Source organism: Silene latifolia, chromosome 9 (genome assembly GCF_048544455.1).
Source record: "Silene latifolia isolate original U9 population chromosome 9, ASM4854445v1, whole genome shotgun sequence".
NCBI lineage: Eukaryota > Viridiplantae > Streptophyta > Magnoliopsida > Caryophyllales > Caryophyllaceae > Silene > Silene latifolia.
The window spans coordinates 80,209,739-80,231,160 of record NC_133534.1 but is presented as its reverse complement, the minus strand read 5'-3'; the positions used below and the strand labels follow the sequence as shown (position 1 = coordinate 80,231,160).

At 39.9% G+C, this 21,422-nt stretch overlaps 1 protein-coding gene across 1 annotated transcript; it reads right to left on the bottom strand.

The window, feature by feature from the left end:
• Positions 1 to 1,172: 1,172 nt before the first annotated feature.
• Positions 1,173 to 1,763, bottom strand: LOC141601265 (uncharacterized). The gene has a single exon (XM_074421530.1). The coding sequence runs from the start codon at positions 1,761 to 1,763 to the stop codon at positions 1,173 to 1,175; it is 591 nt and encodes a 196-aa protein (XP_074277631.1).
• Between the last annotated feature and the right edge of the window lie 19,659 nt (positions 1,764 to 21,422).

Sequence of the window (21,422 nt, the reverse complement as noted above, 5' to 3'; positions counted from 1 at the left end):
GCATGAACTCGACTCACGGTAATAGTAAGTTGTTATGTTTTCATTGTTGGATTTACGCACAACGAGTCTACAACTTTCGTTTTCGGCCAAAATTTCTAGCTGCATTGTCTTCCCTTTGTGCTAAACAAAATAAAAATGAAAATTGTTCTTATGATAACAGGATATTTACATTGGCCACTATTTCTGAAGAATTTTTAATACTCCGTATCTAACATTGCTAGAGATAGTTTATCGAATGATTTCCGCTTATGGTGTTGAGAACAAAAATTATTCTCATTTTAGGTTTGGTATAAACTTAATTCCCAATATGGTGTTTATGTAGTAGCTTTGGAATAAGCCAAACCTACATGAACACCATATTGCGAATTCGGTTTTAGTTAAACCTTTTAAGTTGGAATAATTGTATTTTTCATTAAATATTTATATTTATTTTACATCATATAACTTCCTTTAACTACAGGTTTATTAATTAGTTTCTTAGAATATTGATCAAAATTAAATATGATTAGAAAAATATGTATTAGTCGGCTACAAAGTATACACATAAAATATTTGAAATGAGAAATCAACCTTGGCAAGAAATGTCATGCAAAATGTATATTAGTAATTTAATATGCTATAAATTTATTGATTAACATGTTTTAAAAAAATAAATTATACATGTGTTGCGTAAAATAATTAATATACTTATATTTTAACAGAAACAAAACAATAAAAAGAACAGGTTAAGTAATAGTATCAATTTTTTTCATCCATATAACTAAAACAAAACTTTAAACTATTAAATTAATAGTAGTGATGATTGAAATTGTGTAAAATACTATGTTATTACCTAATACATTTGAAATAAATTATTTGAAATAATAAATAATCCGTGATGTAGAAAATAAGAATAGACATAAAAAGAACAAAAAAAATTGATATAATAATATAATTGTTATTAATAAATTTGCTTTTTGACACATTTTAAAAAGAAAAGAGCAATGTTTTTTTCATAAAAAGTACAAGTACTCCGATTTAAAGGTTTTTTTTTTTTGGTGAAATGTGAGTAATATTATAAATCAAAAGAATACTTTACAAGAGGAGCCAAGTATTCCAACTATGCAAACAGCCATATCATACCAGCTAATATCAGTCCTGTTATTCTATTACTAGAAGCACAGAACTACAACTCATTCTATTGCAACACCCCATTTTTGAAGCCAAGTGTTATCTGCTCTTGTACAGGTTTTGTCCAGTTTTCTTCTTATCTTTCTCCTGACATCCTCCTTGATTTTATCTGCAACAGAACCAGGTTTCAGTAGCTGAAAATTAATCCTTTGGTTCCAAATGTAATAATAGTAAGCAGTCCAAATGAGATTGTGCACTGTCTGCTTTAGGCCTGCCCCTGCACTACTACCAGTCCTTGAATTAGAAGAGCTAACAAAGATCCTGAAGCCACACCACTGCTCAGTCAGTCTTAAAACCTGCTTACTGTACTGACAGTCATAAAACAAGTGAGACTGAGTTTTTGTGTCACTGTCACAGATCCAGCATCTGTCATCAGTGCAACAGTTGAATTGAAACAGTCTCTCTTTGATCATCACGCCATTGTTCATTACTATCCAGCTGATCAGAGCATGCTTGGGGTAATTCCATTTGCTGCAAACAATCTTGCACCAGTCGTACTTGGCTTGTTTAGGTCTAACCCATTCATATCCATTCCTAATTGAGTAACCCCTGGCATCAACAGTCCACTGGTTACCATCATATGCTGGTTTCATGATTTCTTTCACTCAGCAGACACATTTCCATGCCCAGGAAGCATCTTGGGGAGGAGTATAGTGGTGCTAGTCCTTATTCTTGATGTAAATTTGGTTAATCCATCGAATCCATAACTTATCAGCTTTGCTATAAATCCAATCAACCAGTTTAGCAACAGAGGCAGTATTCCATATCTCAGCTTTTTTGATTCCCAAACCACCCTCTTCTTTTGGGAGAGTCACTTTGTCCCAAGCAATCAGGGGAGTTCTGTGGTAATCAGGACTGCTACCCCATAAGTAATTTCTGCAGATGGCTTCCACCCTTCTGATCACACCCTTAGGAATTAAGAAAATACTTGCCCAGTATGAGTATAAAGTATTCAACACAGAGTTAATGAGAACAAGTCTTCCAGCATATGAGAGTTTTTTAGCTCTAAGACTCCTAATTCTATTGACCATTCTTTCAGCTAAGATATTACATTCCTTCCTGGTAAGCCTTCCTGATTGTATGGGCACACCTAGGTATCTGAAAGGCATGGAGCCCTCCACAAACCCAGTAGCCTGTTGGATATCAAGCTTCAATGCAGTTGACACCCCATTATAATAAACTTCAGATTTGGAGGTATTCATTGTAAGTCCAGAAGATTTAGAAAATGAAGAGAATGCCCTAATCAAAAGCATTATAGAGTTGGCATTTCCTTTACAAAACATCAGCAGGTCATCTGCAAACATAAGATGGTTTAGCTTAGGGCCCTTACATAGGTGATGGTATTGGAAAGACCATCTCTCAGTAGCAAAATTAATCATTCTTGTGAGGTAGTCCATGCAAAGAGTGAAGATAAGAGGGGAGATAAGGTCTCCCTGCCTTAGACCTCTCTGTCCTTTAAAATAACCAAAGCTACTCCCATTCAAGCATAAGGAGAAGGATGTAGTCATCACACATATCATCACTTTCTGAGTGAAGCTATCAGGAAATCCCAAAGCCATGAGTAATTGTTCCACAAAGGCCCACTCCACAGTGTTATAGGCCTTCTGCAGGTCAATCTTGAATAAACATCTAGGAAAGGTAGCTTTTCTATTGTACACCTTCACAATATCCTGACAAATAAGAACATTCTCAATGATAGATCTTCCTTTTATGAAAGCTCCTTGATTCTCACCCACAATATCTAGAAGTACCAAAGCTAGTCTGTTGCAAAGTAGCTTAGAAATAACTTTGTAAATCATGTTACAACAACCAATGGGCCTGAAATGCTTAACTGAAGTTGGTCTCTCACACTTAGGGATAAGAGTGATATTTGTGGCATTCAACTGGTTGAGTAACTGACCAGTGGCAAAGAAATCAGTTATAGCAACACAAATATCCTCTCCCACCACCTTCCAACTATCTTTAAAGAACCCACTTGTATAGCCATCTGGTCCAGGAGATTTATCCACTGGAGTGGAGAAGAAAATGCTTTTAATCTCTGTATTAGTGACAGGAGAGTTCAGCAATAAGAGATGCTCCTAACTACAGCATTTACCTGCACTAATAACATCTTGTCTAACTGCCTCAGTAGGCTTACTGCTACCCAACAATTGCTGGTAGTAATCCAAGAAAGCCCCTTGGATACTATGACTATCTTTGCACAACTGTCCATTTTGATCCTCAATCTGAGTGACTTTGTTCATTGAGCATCTCTTTTTGATAGCACCATGAAAATAGGCAGTATTACTATCCCCTTGCTCTAGCCACTGAGGTTTAGCCTTCTGTTTTTAAAAACTGTCTCTTGCCAAAATTAAACCCCTCAGATCAATTGTCATCTTAATTTTCTCCCTGATAAGCTCCTCCTTTTGAGGATCTTTCTCTATTTTTAATTGAATGGCATTCAATTCCTTCTCAGCAATACAGGCAGTGTTCTCAATATCAGAAAAACATTTCTTATTAAGTTCTTTTAATTTAGGCTTCAGATTCTTCAGCTTTTTAACCACAATGAACATTTTATGACCATAAAAGACCTCCTGCCATCCCTCCTGAACTACTTTGATAAAAGATGGAGCCTTAGTCCACATATTGAAAAATTTGAAGCTAGCTCTTCGAGTGGCTTCCAGCTTGATGTTATGCACAACACAGGGACTGTGATCAAATAGCCCAGCAAGGTAGAAATGGGCTACCATATCAGGGAAATTGTTGAGCCATTCCTGGTTGGCCAAGAATCTGTCAATTCTGCTGTATATTCTAGTCATAGGATCCTGCTTGTTGTTCCAGGTGTAGTAACCACCAGTGGTAGGTGTTTTAGCAGGATTTTCCCTGAATGGGTCCGGCTTGATTGAGAAATAAGATGGGTATCTAGCTCTATATGTTTGGAGTATTTATAAATGAATTACAAAGAATAACTATATGAAAAGAATAATGCTTATGCTATTTGAATAAACTGAATACAAATTTGGTAATTGGATGATCGTAAAATAACAAGTAGTGAAGTAATCTTATATTGATGAATCAATTTACAAATGCTAGATCACAATATTTATAGTCATAATCATGAACGTTGTATTGATCTCCAACGTTCTTCTCTTTTGTCGGGGTTGTTGCCGGATTAATAGGGCGCATTCCCTATTAATTCGGTTGACTGGTTCTTCTCCAACTGATTCTTAGCCTTTTCCCCTTTTGCACGTCTAAGTTCATGGATGATGTAGTCCCATAATTAGTCTTGGTCTTCCTTGAGAATAGGACACGGTTATTTGACTTATACAACTGTATTTCTTGTTTATCTTCTTAATCCAGCCTGCTTTAATAATCTGCCAAGCTATTCTATACTGACCATCAGGCTTCTCTTCCAGGATTTAGTAGCCTACTTGCCGTAATATTCTTCAACAACTAAATAATAGTTAGATTTGTCCGGTCTTTGTTTTCTTCAATCGGCCTTGTAAGGTCGAGGCAGGTTATGGTCGAGGCCAGGTTAATCTGGGCCTAACAATTGCCCCTTGACATTTTACCCGTCTTTGGATCGGGCCGGGGGTGAGATGTCAATTTTACCGGGTTGAATAATAAAGAGACTTACACTTAATCAATGACTCTTAGACTCCTAGTTACCGTTGAACACTATAACGGCTAGGTGATGTCATGCTGAGAGTTTTGCAATCCCTAGGGTTTTCATACCGTTATAGATTTTCTATAAATACGGTATTTAGGGCGAGGTTATTTTTCACCAAATTTCCTCCACTTTCTTTGCTAAGTATTCTTCTGAAATTCTCCTCTATTTCCCAGGAACTTTGTTCTGCTAATTTATACTTTCTCAATAATTTCAATTTCATCACAATAAATCGAACATTCAGAGATATGGGAGCCAAGAAACGTCCTGCATCCCAGAAAGCTGCTGCTGCTGTTGAGCCTGAACCCACAGACATCCAAGAGGAAGAGGTGAGGGAAATTGATCCTCCTGCTCGTGCTGTGGCTTTCAAGTATCAGGATTCATTTTCTTGCTCTTCAATCTCGGATTCTTCCTTTCCTGAGGAAAACTTGCTAAAGACAAACTATGACAAGATTCTAAGGGAGAAGAAAATAATTCCTGAATCAACTGAGGTATGGATCCCTGAGTCTTGTCCGGTCAGGGCTAACTGGGTATCACCTGGCTGGTTCTGTATTTTTGAATGGGCGTTCAAAGCAGGCTGTAAGTTACCTTTCACTCCCTTAATGATTGACACCATCGTGCTATGGAGGTGTCACCTTTTCAGATTATGCCAATGGTTTGGAAACTTGTCCATTCTATTGAAAATTTATGTGCTAAACATAATCTTGTAATTACTATTAATGATATCAAGGCAGTATATCATATGAAAAATCCTGTTGATGGTCGCTTTAATTTGAGAATAAAATCGAAAATGTCTCCATTAATTACTAACCTGGACTCTGGAGATGATAAAAATTGGGCAAAGACTTTTCTGTTTGTCCGGACTGAGACTTTGGGATCAGGCTTTGATTATCTGAGATATCCTCCCTTGGAGAGTGGTAGGTTCCTTGTACTTTTTATTTTGCAATATATATTACATGGAATTGCTGGATTTTGATTCTTACATGTGTAACTTTGACGGTTTTTGCAGCTCCTGATTGGAGTTGTGATCCTCTTGATGAGGAGGCTGTTTCCAGGATAGAGGCTTTCCTTGCTATTCCTGAGGAGGAGAGGACTGGCAGCCTAGTTTGGGCGGGGAGTTGTTGCCCGGTATATGAAGACCAAGCCGATCGGGGTTAGAGTGCCCAAAGGCAAGCCTAGTTCTCTTGCTCTTTCTGTATGTCTTCGTATGCTTTTATGTTGGCCGTTATCTTCCTGTCGTTCTTTGTTTGATACTCACGTATTTTTTATATATTCAGTATTTAGGTCTTTCGCTAGGGTGGCCAGCTTTTCTGCAAAGGATTTGAAGGTGGGGTGGCTAGGATTCTTTGAACAGTCCAAGAGCCAGGAGACTAGTGGAAGTGACAAAACGCTTGATATCCTGGTTTCGAGGTTCACCTCCTCAAGATCCTCCCCGGGGTAATGTCACCGGAGATCGTCCGGGCTCGAGAAGAGAAAGAGGGAAGATGTTATCCTGGAAGAGGAGGAGGGAGAGAAACAACCTATCCCGGCTCAACCACTCAGGAGTATAAGGCAAGTGCCTGCTAGGATTGATGACATGGATGATGCCCGGGCACGGATAGATGAGTTTTCAGCAAAGATGAGCGACCAGCTATTGTCTGCTAGTACCCTTGAGTCGTCTACCGAGGTGGTTTCTATTCTGACTTCTCTTGTAACAAGGGTGCTTGAACTTGCTTCCCAGGCTAGGGAGGTTAGTTGTAAAGGGATATTTTTTTAATTGTTCATGTGCTTTTTGTTTTGCCTTGTATTTGGCTGATTGATTTTGTATGTATGTAGGGGTTGGATGCCGGGTCAAGCTCGCTTGTCACTTAGAGACGCCCCAGGCTAGGGTTTCTAGTTTGGAGGAAAACTGGATAAACTTAATCGTGACTCGCACACGTCCGGGGTAATGAAGTGGTACTTCAATCTCGGTTGGGGACAGCTAGGAGTCAACCAGGGGCTGCTATAGTTTGTGAGGTGGTGTGAAAAATGCCGAGAAGGGGTCATCGGTGGAGTTGGAGGCCGAGAAGCGAGGCAATGCAGGATCAGTTGAGAAAAGAATGAGGAGCTTGCTGCTTTGAAAAGGAATTGGTGGAGGCAAGGTTGGTGATCGCTCAATACTTCTTGGGGGAAAGGCCGGGTTGATGCTATGAGAGATCCGAGAATCCGACCGGGCTAATTGGAATCTGGACCGGGATGAGACACTTTGGACGCTCAGTATCCGATTTGGCGAGTATGGGTCAAGAAGAAGAAGTGGATTCTCCTCCTTCCAAGGCAAAGTCTGGTGATCAGGAAATGGTGGATGGTTGTGAGTCGGTTACTGGCTCAAAAATAACTTAGTTTTGTTTTTCTTTTTGGTTTTGGTCTATCCAGGGGGAATGTCCCTGGAATGGATGGTTATTAGGTGTGTGGCAAGGCCAATTATTTTGAATGAATAAATATTTGGTCAGATTTTCTTCTTGTGTATTGAAAAGGTGATGTTGACTGTCTCACTCGGATCGCCGATTATTCGATGGATCAGGCCGCTTATTATTATCTTGGATCGCCGATTTAATGTGTTATGGGTGGGGTTGTTGCCTGTCTGGAGGGCTTATGTCCCTTGCCTGTCTGGAGGGCTTATGACCCATTTATGTCATCTGATCCAGGAATAGATTTTCCAGGTTTGTATGTTGAGCTCAGTATTATAAGGCCTGTTTTGCAACTGAATTTTGGATATCAGTTGGGTATTAGTTAAATGTTGGTGGGGGTAGCCCCCAATCTTTAAGATTTGTTTTAAATAAAATGCAGTATGTAAAAACAAGTATTGAAGATTCTACTTGGTAGAGATATGGGAACATAGATCAGTATTTTGGCACGTAATTTTGAGGAAATCATATATTGCATTTATTCACGTAATGGTAAGTATCATACATGTAATTTCATATCAAGCTAGGCAGGAAATGTGAACACGAAATTTATACCTGAACCGGGAGATTTATTTTATATGTGAAATAATTTTAGGTGTGCAATGTTCCAAGCTCTTGGGATCATCTCGCCTTCCAGGGTTTGTAATCTGTAGGCTCCCTGGCCGACTATTGAGTCAATTAGGTAGGGACCTTCCTAGGTTGGGGCCAATTTGCCAGCATTCTTTTCTTTTGTGTTTTGGAAAACTTTCCTGAGGACAAGGTCTCCTACCCTGAATACCCTGGCTTTGACAGTCTTGTTATAGCTTTTCGCAACTCTTTGCTGGTATGCTGCTAATCTGATGCTGGCTGCATCTCTTAGCTCTTCTGTTAGGTCCAGGCTGTCCTCCATTAGAGGTATATTGCTTGTTATTGTATTCAGGCTGCATCTGGCTGATGGAACGTCCACCTCAGCTGGGATTACTGCTTCACATCCATAGACCAAGGAGTAGGGGGTTTGGCCTGTGGATGTTTTAGGTGTGGTTCTGTCAGCCCAAAGGACCAGGGGGAGTTCTTCAGCCCATCTGCCTTTCCTTTTTTCCAGCTTTTTCTTTATGCAGCTGATTACCACCTTATTACTGGATTCTGCTTGACCGTTGGCTTTTGGATATCCTGGTGTGGATGTCACCAGATTGATGTTCCATTGAGCACAGAAGGCTGCTGTTCTTTTTCCCACAAATTGCGTGCCATTATCACATACTATTTCAGAGGGGATGCCATATCTACATATGATGTTGTGTTTAATGAATGCTATGACATCCTTCTCCTTGACTTGCCTGTATGATTCAGCTTCTATCCATTTGGAGAAGTAATCAGTCATTGCTAGCATGAAAACCTTTTGTCCGGGCGCTTGAGGTAGTTTTCCTACTATATCCATGCCCCACTTCATAAATGGCCATGGTGCGGATATGGAATGTAGTTCCTCAGATGGCTGATGGATATATGGTCCGTGAATCTGACAAGCTTTGCATTTAGAGCTAAAATCCAGGCAATCGGCTCTCAAGGTAGGCCAATAATAACTGTTTCGAGTACTTTGCTTGCCAGGCTTCTTCCACCTTTGTGATTTCCACAAGATCCTTCATGGATTTGATAATATCGCTCGCTTCCTGTGGTTCCAGGCATCCGAGGAGTGCACGGCACGGACTGCGATTTCTTAAAAAGCACGTTGTCAATAATAATATATGAAGCAACTTTTATTTTTAGTGCTCTGGCATCTTGCTTATTTAAGGGAAGGATTCCTGTTGTAGCTGATCATAGTAGGGTTTTGTCCAAGAATTAGCAATGTAGATTGGGAAACTCTCATCTTGTTTATTTATTGCAGGTTCTAATAAATGCACGATGGGTATTTTGTCGAAGTCAAGGGGACTAAAGTTGGATCCTAGGCCGGCTAGAGCATCGGCCTGGGTATTCAAATCCCTGGGAATTTGGTCAATATTAAAATTTCGAAATTTACCTTTTAAAATTTGGACAACGTCCAGATAAAGCATCATTTTGGGGTCTTTTGCAGTATATATCCCATTTACTTGGTTGGAGATAAGAAGGGAATCAGTACGTACCTTTAGGTTTTGCACACCAAGGTCAATACATACCTTTAGTCCGGCTATCAGGGCTTCATATTCTCGCCTTATTGTTGGTAGCCTCAAATGCACGACTTATAGCCTGTACTATCTTATCCCCCGTGGCGATTTTAGTACTAACCCTAGTCCTGTGCCCCTCATGTTGGCTGCACCATCGACGAATAGGGTCCATTCTAGGTCTGTTTGGTCATTTGGTCGGTTTATTCACTTCTTTTATTAGGTCGGGTTCTAGGGTCGGACTAAAATCAGCCACAAAATCAGCTAATGCTTGTGACTTAATTCCTGTCCTTGGTTCAAATATTATATTGTATGTGCTTATTTGGATTGACCATTTGCACATTCGTCCAGGACAATTTCGGTTTCCTAAATGAGACTTGATAGGAAGGTTGGCTCGACTATTATAGGGTGGCTTTCAAAATATGGTCTTAATTTTGTGCAACTCATAATTAAAGCTAAAACATATTTTTCTAGTAGGCCATACCCGATCTCTCGCATCCAGCAGACTTTTACTTACATAATAGATAGGGTCTTGTTGTCCGTCTGCTTCTTTGACCAGGATCGCACCGACAAGATTCTTGGATCGATGGTATCTTTTGTCGGGGTTTATCTTTATTTGGTTTTGCCAGCAAGGGGGAGAGGATAGATATATTTTCAAGTCTTCAAAGGCACTGATGATCGGGGTCCATTGAAAGTCCTTGTTCTTCCTTAGCGGGTTATAAAACGATTTGCATCTTTCTGATGATCTTGAAATGAATACATTGGGTCTGCTATTCTTCCGTCGACTTTTGTATGTCTTTGACTGTCTTTGGTGGTTCTAGCTCCAGGATAGCTTTGATCTATTCAGGGCTGGCTTCTATTCCTCTTTTTGTCACCATGTAGCCCAGGAATTTGCCTGCTGAGACTCCGAAGTGGCATTTTTGTGGGTTGAGCTTCATATTGAATTTTTCTAGTATTTGAAAGGCTACTTCCAGGTCTTTGACGTGGTCTTCTGCCTTTTTTGACTTGACTACCATGTCATCTATGTAGACTTCCATGGTGTCTCCTATCTGATCTTTGAACATCATGTTGACTAGCCTTTGGTAGGTTGCACCTGCATTTTTTAATCCAAAGGGCATAGCAGTATAACAATATATACCTCTTTCAGTGATGAAAGCTGTGCTTTCTGGTCATTTGGGTGCATTTTTATCTCGATTGAATCCATTTGGAGGCATCCATGAATGTCAACATTTCGTGGCCTGCAGTGGCATCTACCATTGCATCGATGTGTGGTAGTGGAAATGGATCTTTTGGGCAAGTTTTGTTTAAGTCGGTGTAATCTACACAGACTCTCCATTTGCCATTTTTCTTTTGGACGACTACCACATTTGCAAGCCAGTCAGGGTACATTACTTCCTTGATCATTCCCATGTCCAGTAACTTGTCAACTTCTTGGTTGATGATTTCATGCCTCTCTGCAGCAAATTTTCTTCTCTTTTGCTGTACAGGCTTAAAGGATTTGTCAATGTTTAACTTATGAGTAATAACATCAGCATCTATACCAGTCATATCAAAATGTGACCAAGCAAAACAAGACATTTTAGTTTTAAGAAAGTCGACCAGATTGGTCGATTGAATCGGGTGCATCTGACCCTACGAGTACTTTCCTGTCAGGGAATTCTGGGTCTAATATGACCTCTCCTATTTCCATCTGTGATTGTGCTACAAATTCTTCCCTGACAGGTGACTTTAATTATTATGCAAGGGACTTACCTGGCTTTGAGGGTTTCAAAGCCTAAGTGTAACATTCCTGAGCTGTCCTCTGTTCTCCCCTGATGGTGGTTATCCCCCATTCTATTGGAATTTTCACGCATTGATGGTATGTTGATGGGATTGCTTTGACATTGTGGATCCATGGTCTGCCCATGATTACATTATACGAGGATAGGCAATCCATTACTCCAAATCTCTCATATGAAGCCACGCCTTCCACATAGGTAGGTAAGCTGATTTCTCCCAAGGTGTTCTTTGTTTCTCCACTGAATCAAACCAGGACGCTAGATTTCTTGATGATCTTCCCTTCGTCTATCTTCGTAGCTTTAAGGACGTCAAGCATTACCAGGTTGATTGAACTGCCTCCGTCTATCAGGATTCTTGACACCTTTGCTGTGCCTATTTGCATGGTGATTACCAGGCTGTCATGGTGTAGATCTGATATTCCTTGGAGATCCGAGTCATCAAAGGTAATAGCAGGCAATGACTTGGGCCTGGGAGGAGGTTGGAGTCTGGATTCCCTGGATATTCTTTTGGCGGCCGAGTGGTGGTCGGACCACGATTTTCGATCCTCCATTTATGAATTTGACTTCATAGATGGGGGGAGGAGGAGGAGGGTCTCTGTTGCTTCCTGAGTCTCTCTTGTTTTGTCCTTCATCTTTGTTCTTTGGCTGCTGGATTATGTCTTTCAAGTAGCCTTTCTTTAGAAGATATGCCACATGTTTCCTGAGTTGGATGCATTCCTCTGTGGTGTGTCCGATGTCCTGATGGAAGTCACACCATCTGGTTGGATCTTTCCTGGGGTTATCAGATTTCTTTGGCCATCTAACTGTGTCTCCCAGGTTTTCCAGGCGTTTGATTAATCCTGCAGTATTAATAGAGAAGTTATATTCAGGAATAGTTGGGAGGTTAGAAAGGTTACCTTTATGTTCTTGTGCCATATTGACTTCAGATCGTTCAGGCCTGGAATAGGGTGCTGATCTGGGATTGCTTTCTTTCTGGTAGGAACTTTTCCTGTTAGTGTGTCCATAGCCTTGCTTTCCTCCGGATGAGTTCGTTCTGAAGTTGAGGTCTTCTTCCAATCTGACATGCTCTAAAGCGATGGATTGAACAGTGGCGAAGGTTGGACATGCTTTCTTGGTCAGATCTGCATAGATGTCACTGTCAAGCAGGACTCCTTGCCTGAATGCTTCTACATTGTTTCTTCATCGCATCCGGGAATGGCCACCTTTTCTTTGACAAATCGGCCAGGAATTCTTTGAGGGATTCTTCGGGAAGTTGCTTTACCCTGAATAGGTTACTGGGTCTCGGCCATATCTCGCTACTTGCGAATTGTTGATTGAAGGCATTGATCAAGTGCAAAATTCTTGATACCTCCATTTGGGAAATTGATGAACCATTGTAATCTTTGCTCCGGTCAGGGTTGTACCAAAGCCTTTGCACATGCAGACTTCGAGTTCACCGGGTATTGAGGCGACCAACATTTTTGTTTGAATATGGCAACATGATTTTGTGAATCGAGGTTCCATCATAAGTTCTCATGGATGGAACAAGTAAATTTCTTGGGAAGATCAATCTTTGCAATTTCATCTGCAAAGGGTGAATCGCAAAGTCTGTCAACTTCTACTTGACCCACGTGGTCCGGCACTCGGGTATATTTTCTATTTTGTTGTGGAGTTTTGGATTTCTGAAGCATAGCCATCATTATTCTTGCTTCAGTTTTGTTTGTCTCATCATTGGGAATGGTTGGAGTACCGGATAATGTATCCTTCTCCGGGGTTCCAAAATTAGAGAAGTCTATATTTTTGATAATGGATGAGAATGGAGTTCCGGTTCGAATCGGTCCTGGAACCCGAAGCCCTGATTTTCTAATTTCTTTTTCAGGCTAGACTCAGATTCCTTCAGCCTATTGATTTCTGCTTCAGCCTGAGCTGCCTTCTCTTGGATTGTTTCCAATTCTTTGATCTTGGCCAGGGCAGCCGCTAATTGTTGTTCTGCGGTGAGTTCCACCATTTTTGTGTGTGAATATTAAATGAAAGATGATAAGGAGAATTTTATTGGTTGAAGAACTAGATGCCCCACGGTGGGCGCCAAGTGTTTTAGCAGGATTTTCCTGAATGGGTCGGCTTGATTGAGAAATAAGATGGGTATCTAGCTCTATATGTTTGGAGTATTTATAAATGAATTACAAAGAATAACTATATGAAAAGAATAATGCTTATGCTATTTGAATAAACTGAATACAAATTTGGTAATTGGATGATCGTAAAATAACAAGTAGTGAAGTAATCTTATATTGATGAATCAATTTACAAATGCTAGATCACAATATTTATAGTCATAATCATGAACGTTGTATTAATCTCCAACGTTCTTCTCTTTTGTCGGGGTTGTTGCCGGATTAATAGGGCGCATTCCCTATTAATTCGGTTGACTGGTTCTTCTCCAACTGATTCTTAGCCTTTTCCCCTTTTGCACGTCTAAGTTCATGGATGATGTAGTCCCATAATTAGTCTTGGTCTTCCTTGAGAATAGGACACGGTTATTTGACTTATACAACTGTATTTCTTGTTTATCTTCTTAATCCAGCCTGCTTTAATAATCTGCCAAGCTATTCTATACTGACCATCAGGCTTCTCTTCCAGGATTTAGTAGCCTGCTTGCCGTAATATTCTTCAACAACTAAATAATAGTTAGATTTGTCCGGTCTTTGTTTTCTTCAATCGGCCTTGTAAGGTCAGGCCAGGTTATGGTCAGGCCAGGTTAATCTGGGCCTAACAGTAGGTACATCAATCATTCCACAGTTAGCAAGACAATCAATAAACTCATCCATATCAGACTGTTTTGTGTTACTACCCAATCTCTCAGCAGGATTAATAACAGTGTTAAAATCCCCTGCCAGTGCCCAAGGCCCTGTGCATTGATTACCAATTAACTCCAGTTTCCTCCATAAATCCCTTCTATCAATTCCCTCATTAAAAGCATAGATCATAGTTAGGAAGAATTGTTGCTGAGTCACTCTAGATATAACCCTAGTGTGTATGAACTAGGCATCATATTGAAGAACCATGACATCAAATAAACTAGGCTTCCACAGGAGCCAGACCCTACCTCCTCTATGATAATGAGAATTAGTTGTAACACTCCAGCCTTCAAGCATAGTGGAAGAAATATTACTCACATTAGCACCATTAACTTTAGTTTCAACAAGACCAAATAAACCAACATCTTTATTGTGTAAAAACCATTTGACATTATTCTGTTTAGTTACACTATTCAGTCCTCTAACATTCCAGAAACCAATTTTGTTCATTTAAACCAGGAGAGTTAGGGTGACCATTTGAACCAATACCAGCTTTAGGAGTCATTAGACTTGCAGGACTTACAGTAACATCCTTGAAGGATTTATCAGGAGTTACACAGGCACTACTGATAGGCTTCACAGGAGTATTGAGAGGTGTCTCTGGGGTCTGGTTTACCAGTATGGGGGCCATTGGTTGATGGGACAAGAGTTGGTCATCACACATCTAATCAAACACATTTATAATTCTCAACAAACTACTAGTTAGTGTTTAAGTCGAGGTCGATCCATGGGACGGTGTGCTTTGGGTTCTAAGTCTATCTATCTCAATTTGTGTTAGTGTCACAATTGGTTCGGGTTTGTAGTTGTGTTCTAAACTAATGAAAGTGATAAAGTAAAACAAGCAATAAAACAAATGAAGATGTAAACGAATGACTAAAAGTGCTAGGATATCATGGGTTCATAGGGGATTCATGGGAGTTGATCATACAAACATGTTCTCAATTATATGCAAGCAATTATTGTTGTGGAGGAACCGAGTTGGTTTATGTCTTATGGTTCATAGGAAGAGTTGGGTCCCGGAGCCGAATCGATTAGATTGTACAACACCTACAAGTCGACTTAATTTCCTCCTATTCAACTTCTATGCATGGTCTAACAAGACTCGAGTTGGTTTATATCTTACAAGTCAAGTTGAGTAGATAAGAGATGGGTAAAAATGCAAGGATTCATAGGCTCGCATTTCATCAAACATAACATGTGCATAAGTTGAAATCACAACAAGCAATCAAATAAATTATGTGAACATATAAGATTAAGAATAAATCATTCCCTATGTTGGTTTCCCTTAATTACCCATTAATCCTAGCTAGAAGACTACTCACTCATTATCAAGTTCAACATGTTAATAAGGTTGTCAATCATACTAACAAAGCAAAACACGATGAACAAGTAAGAAAGATTAACAATAATTAAAGCAAGAGTAAAAGAGATTATACCTATGAAGATGATTCCAAATAATAAAGCAAAGAATAAAAGAAGAGAACTTGATTTATTGATGAAGAGTTGTCAATTCTCCAATAATAACCCAATAATCTTCAATTACCCAATAATAAACTTGAATTACTCAATAATAAAGTTGAACAATAATTAAGGAAAGATTAATGTGTGATTTGTGGAAAGATTAAAGGATAATCTATTCTAATCTACTCCTAATCTAATCTAAGGAAAGTTGATTTAATCTAAGAAAGCTTGATTAAGAGAGCTTGATAATCTAAGTAGTACAATGTTGTATTTATACTAAAGATTAGGTACAAGAATTAGGGTTACTAAGGGCTTAAATGACGATTAAGACCCTTAAGAAAAGTTGAGGAAATGACCCTCTCGAAGGAAGATGCTAATCTCCTTTTTTCTAGTCTTTCAGAAATATGCGCATCCCGAGTGGAACAAGGAAGAGACGTGCTGTACTGGGCAGGAATCCGAGCGGCCAAGGGGTCGGGACGAGCGGATTGTTTGGCCTCAAGACGAGCATCTTGGCATCAGGACGCTCGGATAATTTGGCTTCAAGACGAGCGTCTTCTAGTAGGAGACGAGCGTCTTCTTGCAGGGGACGAGCGTCTTGAGTCTCGGGACGAGGGATTGGCGGACAGCTTCTTTGTTTGAGCTCGGATTGTAAAACGGGCGTCATTTTCTCATCCGGACTCCTATTAGAGTGATTCAAAAGCCTAGACCACTTTATTTTTCGACGCTGTTTCATCTAGCATACTTTAAGAGCCAAAGGAGCAACTCTTGGTTTGGGTTCCGAGCAATTTCTTCTTACAATGGCTTCCTTCTCGTCATCCTTGCCTTTAAACTTATGATCCTTCTATATACTCTTTATTCCTACATCCGTGGTCATCATTCTTGCCTTCTCTTCATACTAGTCCATCTAATATCATCAAAAAGCTTCTAATTATGCACGGGAGACGGGAATTTCCGTCTAATTGTCTTCTTTCCTACAAAACATACGAAATGCACTAGGAAAGCAAAACAGAAAACATTTGACGGATAAAATGGCTATGGAATGTTATAATAGTATGCAAAATAGGTTCAATTAGGGGACTAATTGTGCGCAATTATGAGTCACATCAAATATCCCCAAACCGAACCTTTACTCGTCCCGAGTAAAGAGGTGACTAAAACTAGACTTTTATTTAAACTATCCTAGTAATATAACCGATATGAGACAATTAGCGGGTCTCACTCCGCCCCTTCAACTCACAACAAGACAACCATGAGGTAGGATGCGTTCTTGCAAGGCAAGGTGGGGCTTGCCAAAATGGCGACACATCCAAGCATTAAAGCACACAAAATCAAGTAATGGATGCATCTACAAAAGAATAGCCACTTTCCTCATCTAAGTGGCGGAATTTATCTATAAGGGAAACAATCCAAGGGTACACATTCCATTATAGATATGGTTTCTTCAAAATACTAAGCCTAGAAGGATACCAATAAATCACCTCCAAGTTGTGTCAAGTTAGGGTACCTTTGTCCTCAATCGTTAAATGCTTTTGTCAAGAGTAAACTCCCTATGGTGTTAGAAACACTTGAGGATCGCGGAATTCCCCTTCTTGCCAAGACAAGAAGAAGGGTCGTCCCCTCTCTACCATGCACAAAAGTGGATACGATGGAAAAGGGATCAATAGTATTTGAGTTTCATTTGGGAGTTTGCTTTTGTTGTTGTTTTTCCCCCAATTTCTTTGTGGCATTTGACATTTTGAGAACATTTCTTTTGTCATTTCTTTGATGTTTGCCATTTTCAACATTTGACAATTTTTCAACTTTTTGCATTTCTTTTTGAACATTTTCAAAGTCACCCCATTTGTAGGGATGGTGCTTATATTTGAAGCCTTAGGAGTCTATTTTTGCTCCTCTTTTCATTTGATACAATTTGCAAACTTTTTGACTTTTTATTTCATTTCTTGAACTCAAATTTTTGAACAATTTTTGTGCCCATTCCCTTTTTGATGACAAAATGTGGTAGAACATGGATGATGGATGGTTGCATGGTTTCAAGGGTCACCTTGGAATAAACGGTAGCCAAGGAGTTATCACACCACAAGGTACTCTTGACTAGGCCTTAATCCATGGGTCAAAGGATACTAGCATGACACATCCTAGGGTGTTTTACAAGCATTCTAACAAGAAAAGTCTTAAGAAGAAAAAGTATCTACAAGGGCCTTATATACACTTGTGAAGTTTCCCAAATAGATGCTTTCACAAAGTTTTTCTAACATGCAACTACATGCCATGATGCAACTAACATATATACAACTTTAATGCATATGCTTCTACCAACTAGTATGCCATATAATCTTAATGCAACTCCTATAATCACATTGGTGTATACCGCATCAATCGAAATAAAGCCACATAGTCATTAACATAAAGAGGAAAAAGGAGATTGGAAAAATCATACCATGCGGTCTTCAATATCCTCATGTCTCGGATGTGGCGTAGTCGATCAATGTGAGAAAGGATGGACAAGCACAATATATACAAGACTACACTACAAAGGAAATGAACATGTTTTTGGGGTTTTCACTTTTCAAATTTTTATGGTTTTTATGATTTATGAAACAAAAAGACATGTTTTTGTATTTTCAAAATTTTTCAATTTTTTTTGTATTTTGGAATATAAATTCCCATCCCCCACTTTATTTTGGACATTGTCCTCAATGTACATGTAGGAGTAGGATTGAAAAATAAAGTACATGTTTTTTGGATTTTTGAATAAATGCAATGATATGAATGAATGCATGCTCTAACTAAATGCAATTTTATATGACATATATAACAAATGAATGCAATCTAAACTACACTAGATGATGCTTGATTTCTAGTAAACTATGGTCACCTATGATCAAACCTCCCCAAACCGATTTAAGCACTATTTATAGTGTAGAAAAGAATAGGATTAGTCATTAGTGACTATGTGTTTTGTGTGGATTTTGCGCAAGGCGAAATCAGGTCAGGGTAGAGTTGTGTAAAATTAACTAGCTCTAGATGGTCTATTAGTCAGGTCGTCAGGGTTAAATATAAAGCTGTAAATAACAATAACGACAATGAAACAAAGAATTTTGTACGTGGAAAACCCTTGAATGGGAAAAAACCACGGGCACCAAGCTAGGAGAGGATTTCACTATGTAATTTGGGAGAATAATTATATGACAATAACAATGCTTATATTTCTCTATGTATTGTGTATGTAAGTGTATGCTTCTTCTTGTGCAAGAACGAGATGAGTCCAATGTCTTCAAAGTGTTTCTTATATATGCTCTAATCTTGAACGGCTGCCTGATATGGTATTGAATGCGGATTATTCTCCATTATTGCCTGTAATAATGGCTAAATATTCCTCCCTTAATTACTGCATTTACTGCGAGATCTTCTCATTCAATGCTGCGTATATAATCCTTTTATAATACGCGTTTATGGTCTGATATCGTCTTGATATTTTGATCGTTGTCCTCTCCATGGCCTGGCGCCTATCTTCATGTGTCCTGATAGCCTGACACCCTGACGGCCTGGCAGTCAGGTTTAGATGAGATACTGATCAGGTAGGTCTACGGATTTCCAGGCCTAACAATTGCCCCGTATCTCCTTATTTGCAGTGTGCCAGGACGAAAAAATGAGGAGATAACTTTATTTTTAGGAAGATTACCCAACGGTTAAGTTATGCTCAGTCAGTTTCCTATAACAGCTATTTTACTGCAGTTTATGACGTGTGTAACATTTACTGCAACTTCCTTAATGATTATCCACTTCCTTTGCGGTTGAAACCCTAATCTTCTCCACTATAAATACCTGCGTGCTTCATTAAGTTGAACTCACCAAAGCAATTCTTCTTATTTCTCTCTTAATAATCTTCCTCTTCAGTTTTCTTAATTCCAAACTTCTTCAATCTTCGATCAATTCTTCATAATCTTTCAAATAATGGCTGCAAAAAAGAAGTCTACCAGGGCAGCGGTTCCTGTAACCCCTCCTCCTCAGAATCCTGAGGAAATTTCTTCTGAAAATCTGCCTACTTCTTCTGGTGCTCCACCTTCCACGATCAGTAAGCCGAGTGATTCTCCATTAGAGATGATCTCAATATTCCATGGTGATTTTCAATTCAAGCCTACGAAGGCTTTAAATGAGGATCAGTCTCTTGCAAATCGTTTGAAGCCTGAGTTTGAGAAGGTGCTGAAAGATAAGGGAATCATCCCTGCTGACACTGAGGTCTGGATCCCTGAGAACTCTCCTATCAGGGCCGACTGGGCTTGTCTTGGTTGGTTCTGCATTCATAACTGGGCTTTCAAGGCAGGTTGTAAGCTTCCTTTTTCTCCTCTTATGGTTGAGGTTATTAAGGAGATCGGTGTTCCATCTTATCAGTTGATGCCTATGGTGTGGAAGGTTGTGTGTTCCATTGAGAATCTCTGTAAAAAACACAATATTTCTTTTTCTCTTGGCAATTTGAAGGCTTGTTATGCCGTTAAAACAAATAGTCCTGGCCGTATAAGTTTTAAGGTCAGGGCTTCTACTACTCCTCTTTTGAGTAATCTGGACAGCGGCCATGACAAAGGCTGGGCTACAGGGTACATGTTTGTCAGGACCAATTCTGTGGGTCCTGACCTGGCGTATTTAAATCATGAGGCTTGCGTTGCTGGTGAGTCTTTTAGTTTTTCTCTTTACCCTGCATGTTTTATTTGTTAGTGAAAAATAAAATGAAATTTATAATAAGTCATATCTCTCACGTGTGCAGTTGATGATTGGGTTACTGAAACTGAGTATCCCACTCCCAATATTTCTACTTTCCTTGTTATTCCTCCTTTTGAGAGGTCTTCGCCTCCCTGTTGTGGGGTTGGTCACCTTCCTCGCTGCTTGAAGGCTGACGGTGCTGCCAGGGCGGCTAAGCCTTCTGGGGCTGTTAGTGCCACTACCTCAGGCAGTAAGTCTATCTTAGTCTTTCTTCTTTTTACTTTGGCTTTCTGATAATGTTTGGTTTATATTACTAATATAGTATTTCATGTTGTAGCCACCAGGTCATCTACTCGCCTTGCCAGGTTTGGTATGGCTAACCTTTCGGCCAGGCTGGCTAAGATCAAGGAGGAAGGTTCCCAGGGAAGCGGGGATGCTGAGCCTGTTATTGATTTGACTGAACAGTCCGATCTTTGCCAAGGTCACCGATGTACTGCTGCTGCCCTCGAAACAAGTTTAGCGACCCAAAAAAGGAAAATTGAAGATGTTGACATTTTCGCCTTGGTCGGGGAAGTGAGAGCCAGGGGTGGATAATATGGAGGTCGCTAGGGTGAAGATCGGGGATTATCTTTGCTTCTAGATCGGATGCCATGCTCACCCTTGACCTGTTGAGACCGCTACTCGGCGGTTGCCGGTGGATCATTGATCACCTCTTGGCAGTGCTTTGGTCTTTGTAAGGAAGGTAGGCTGGAACAATTTTTTATGTGTGTTTTGTTTGAGCAATTTTTATTATTGGGGTATATTACTCATACTTTTCTCTCTGTTTTTGGTCAGGGTGCTGCGACCTGTCTCCATGATGCCTATCAGGCTACTTCTTTGGTATCCAGGATTGATCTGATGAGATCAGATTATGATAGGCTGAAGTCTGAGCTGGATTTTGCACGAGCTGACCTGGCTGCTAAAGCTGCTGACTTAGTGAGGGTGCAGGCTGAGAGAGATACTACTAAGACTGAGGCAGTTTCGAGTAAGCGGCTTTTGCAGGAAGCTTTGGACAGAAATGAGGAGCTCACCCAAGAGAGGGATGACTTGGAGTTCAAGCTAGATGATGCTTCCCTCTACTTCTATATCAAGGGAAGGGCTGCTGCTATGTCAGAGCCTGTTGAGGCCAGGGCGAAGTGGAACCCTGAAGCTGAGATGGCTTTTGCTGCTTCAAAGTATCCTAACCTGCATAATATGGAAAATGAACAGGAGGTCGACTCTCCAGGGGAGCAGGATGTTGATGCTGGTACTGTTTCTAA

Excerpts from the sequence above, each read along its gene's own strand:
- LOC141601265 (XM_074421530.1), bottom strand. The coding sequence starts at position 1,763 with ATGAAACCAGCATATGATGGTAACCAGTGGACTGTTGATGCCAGGGGT.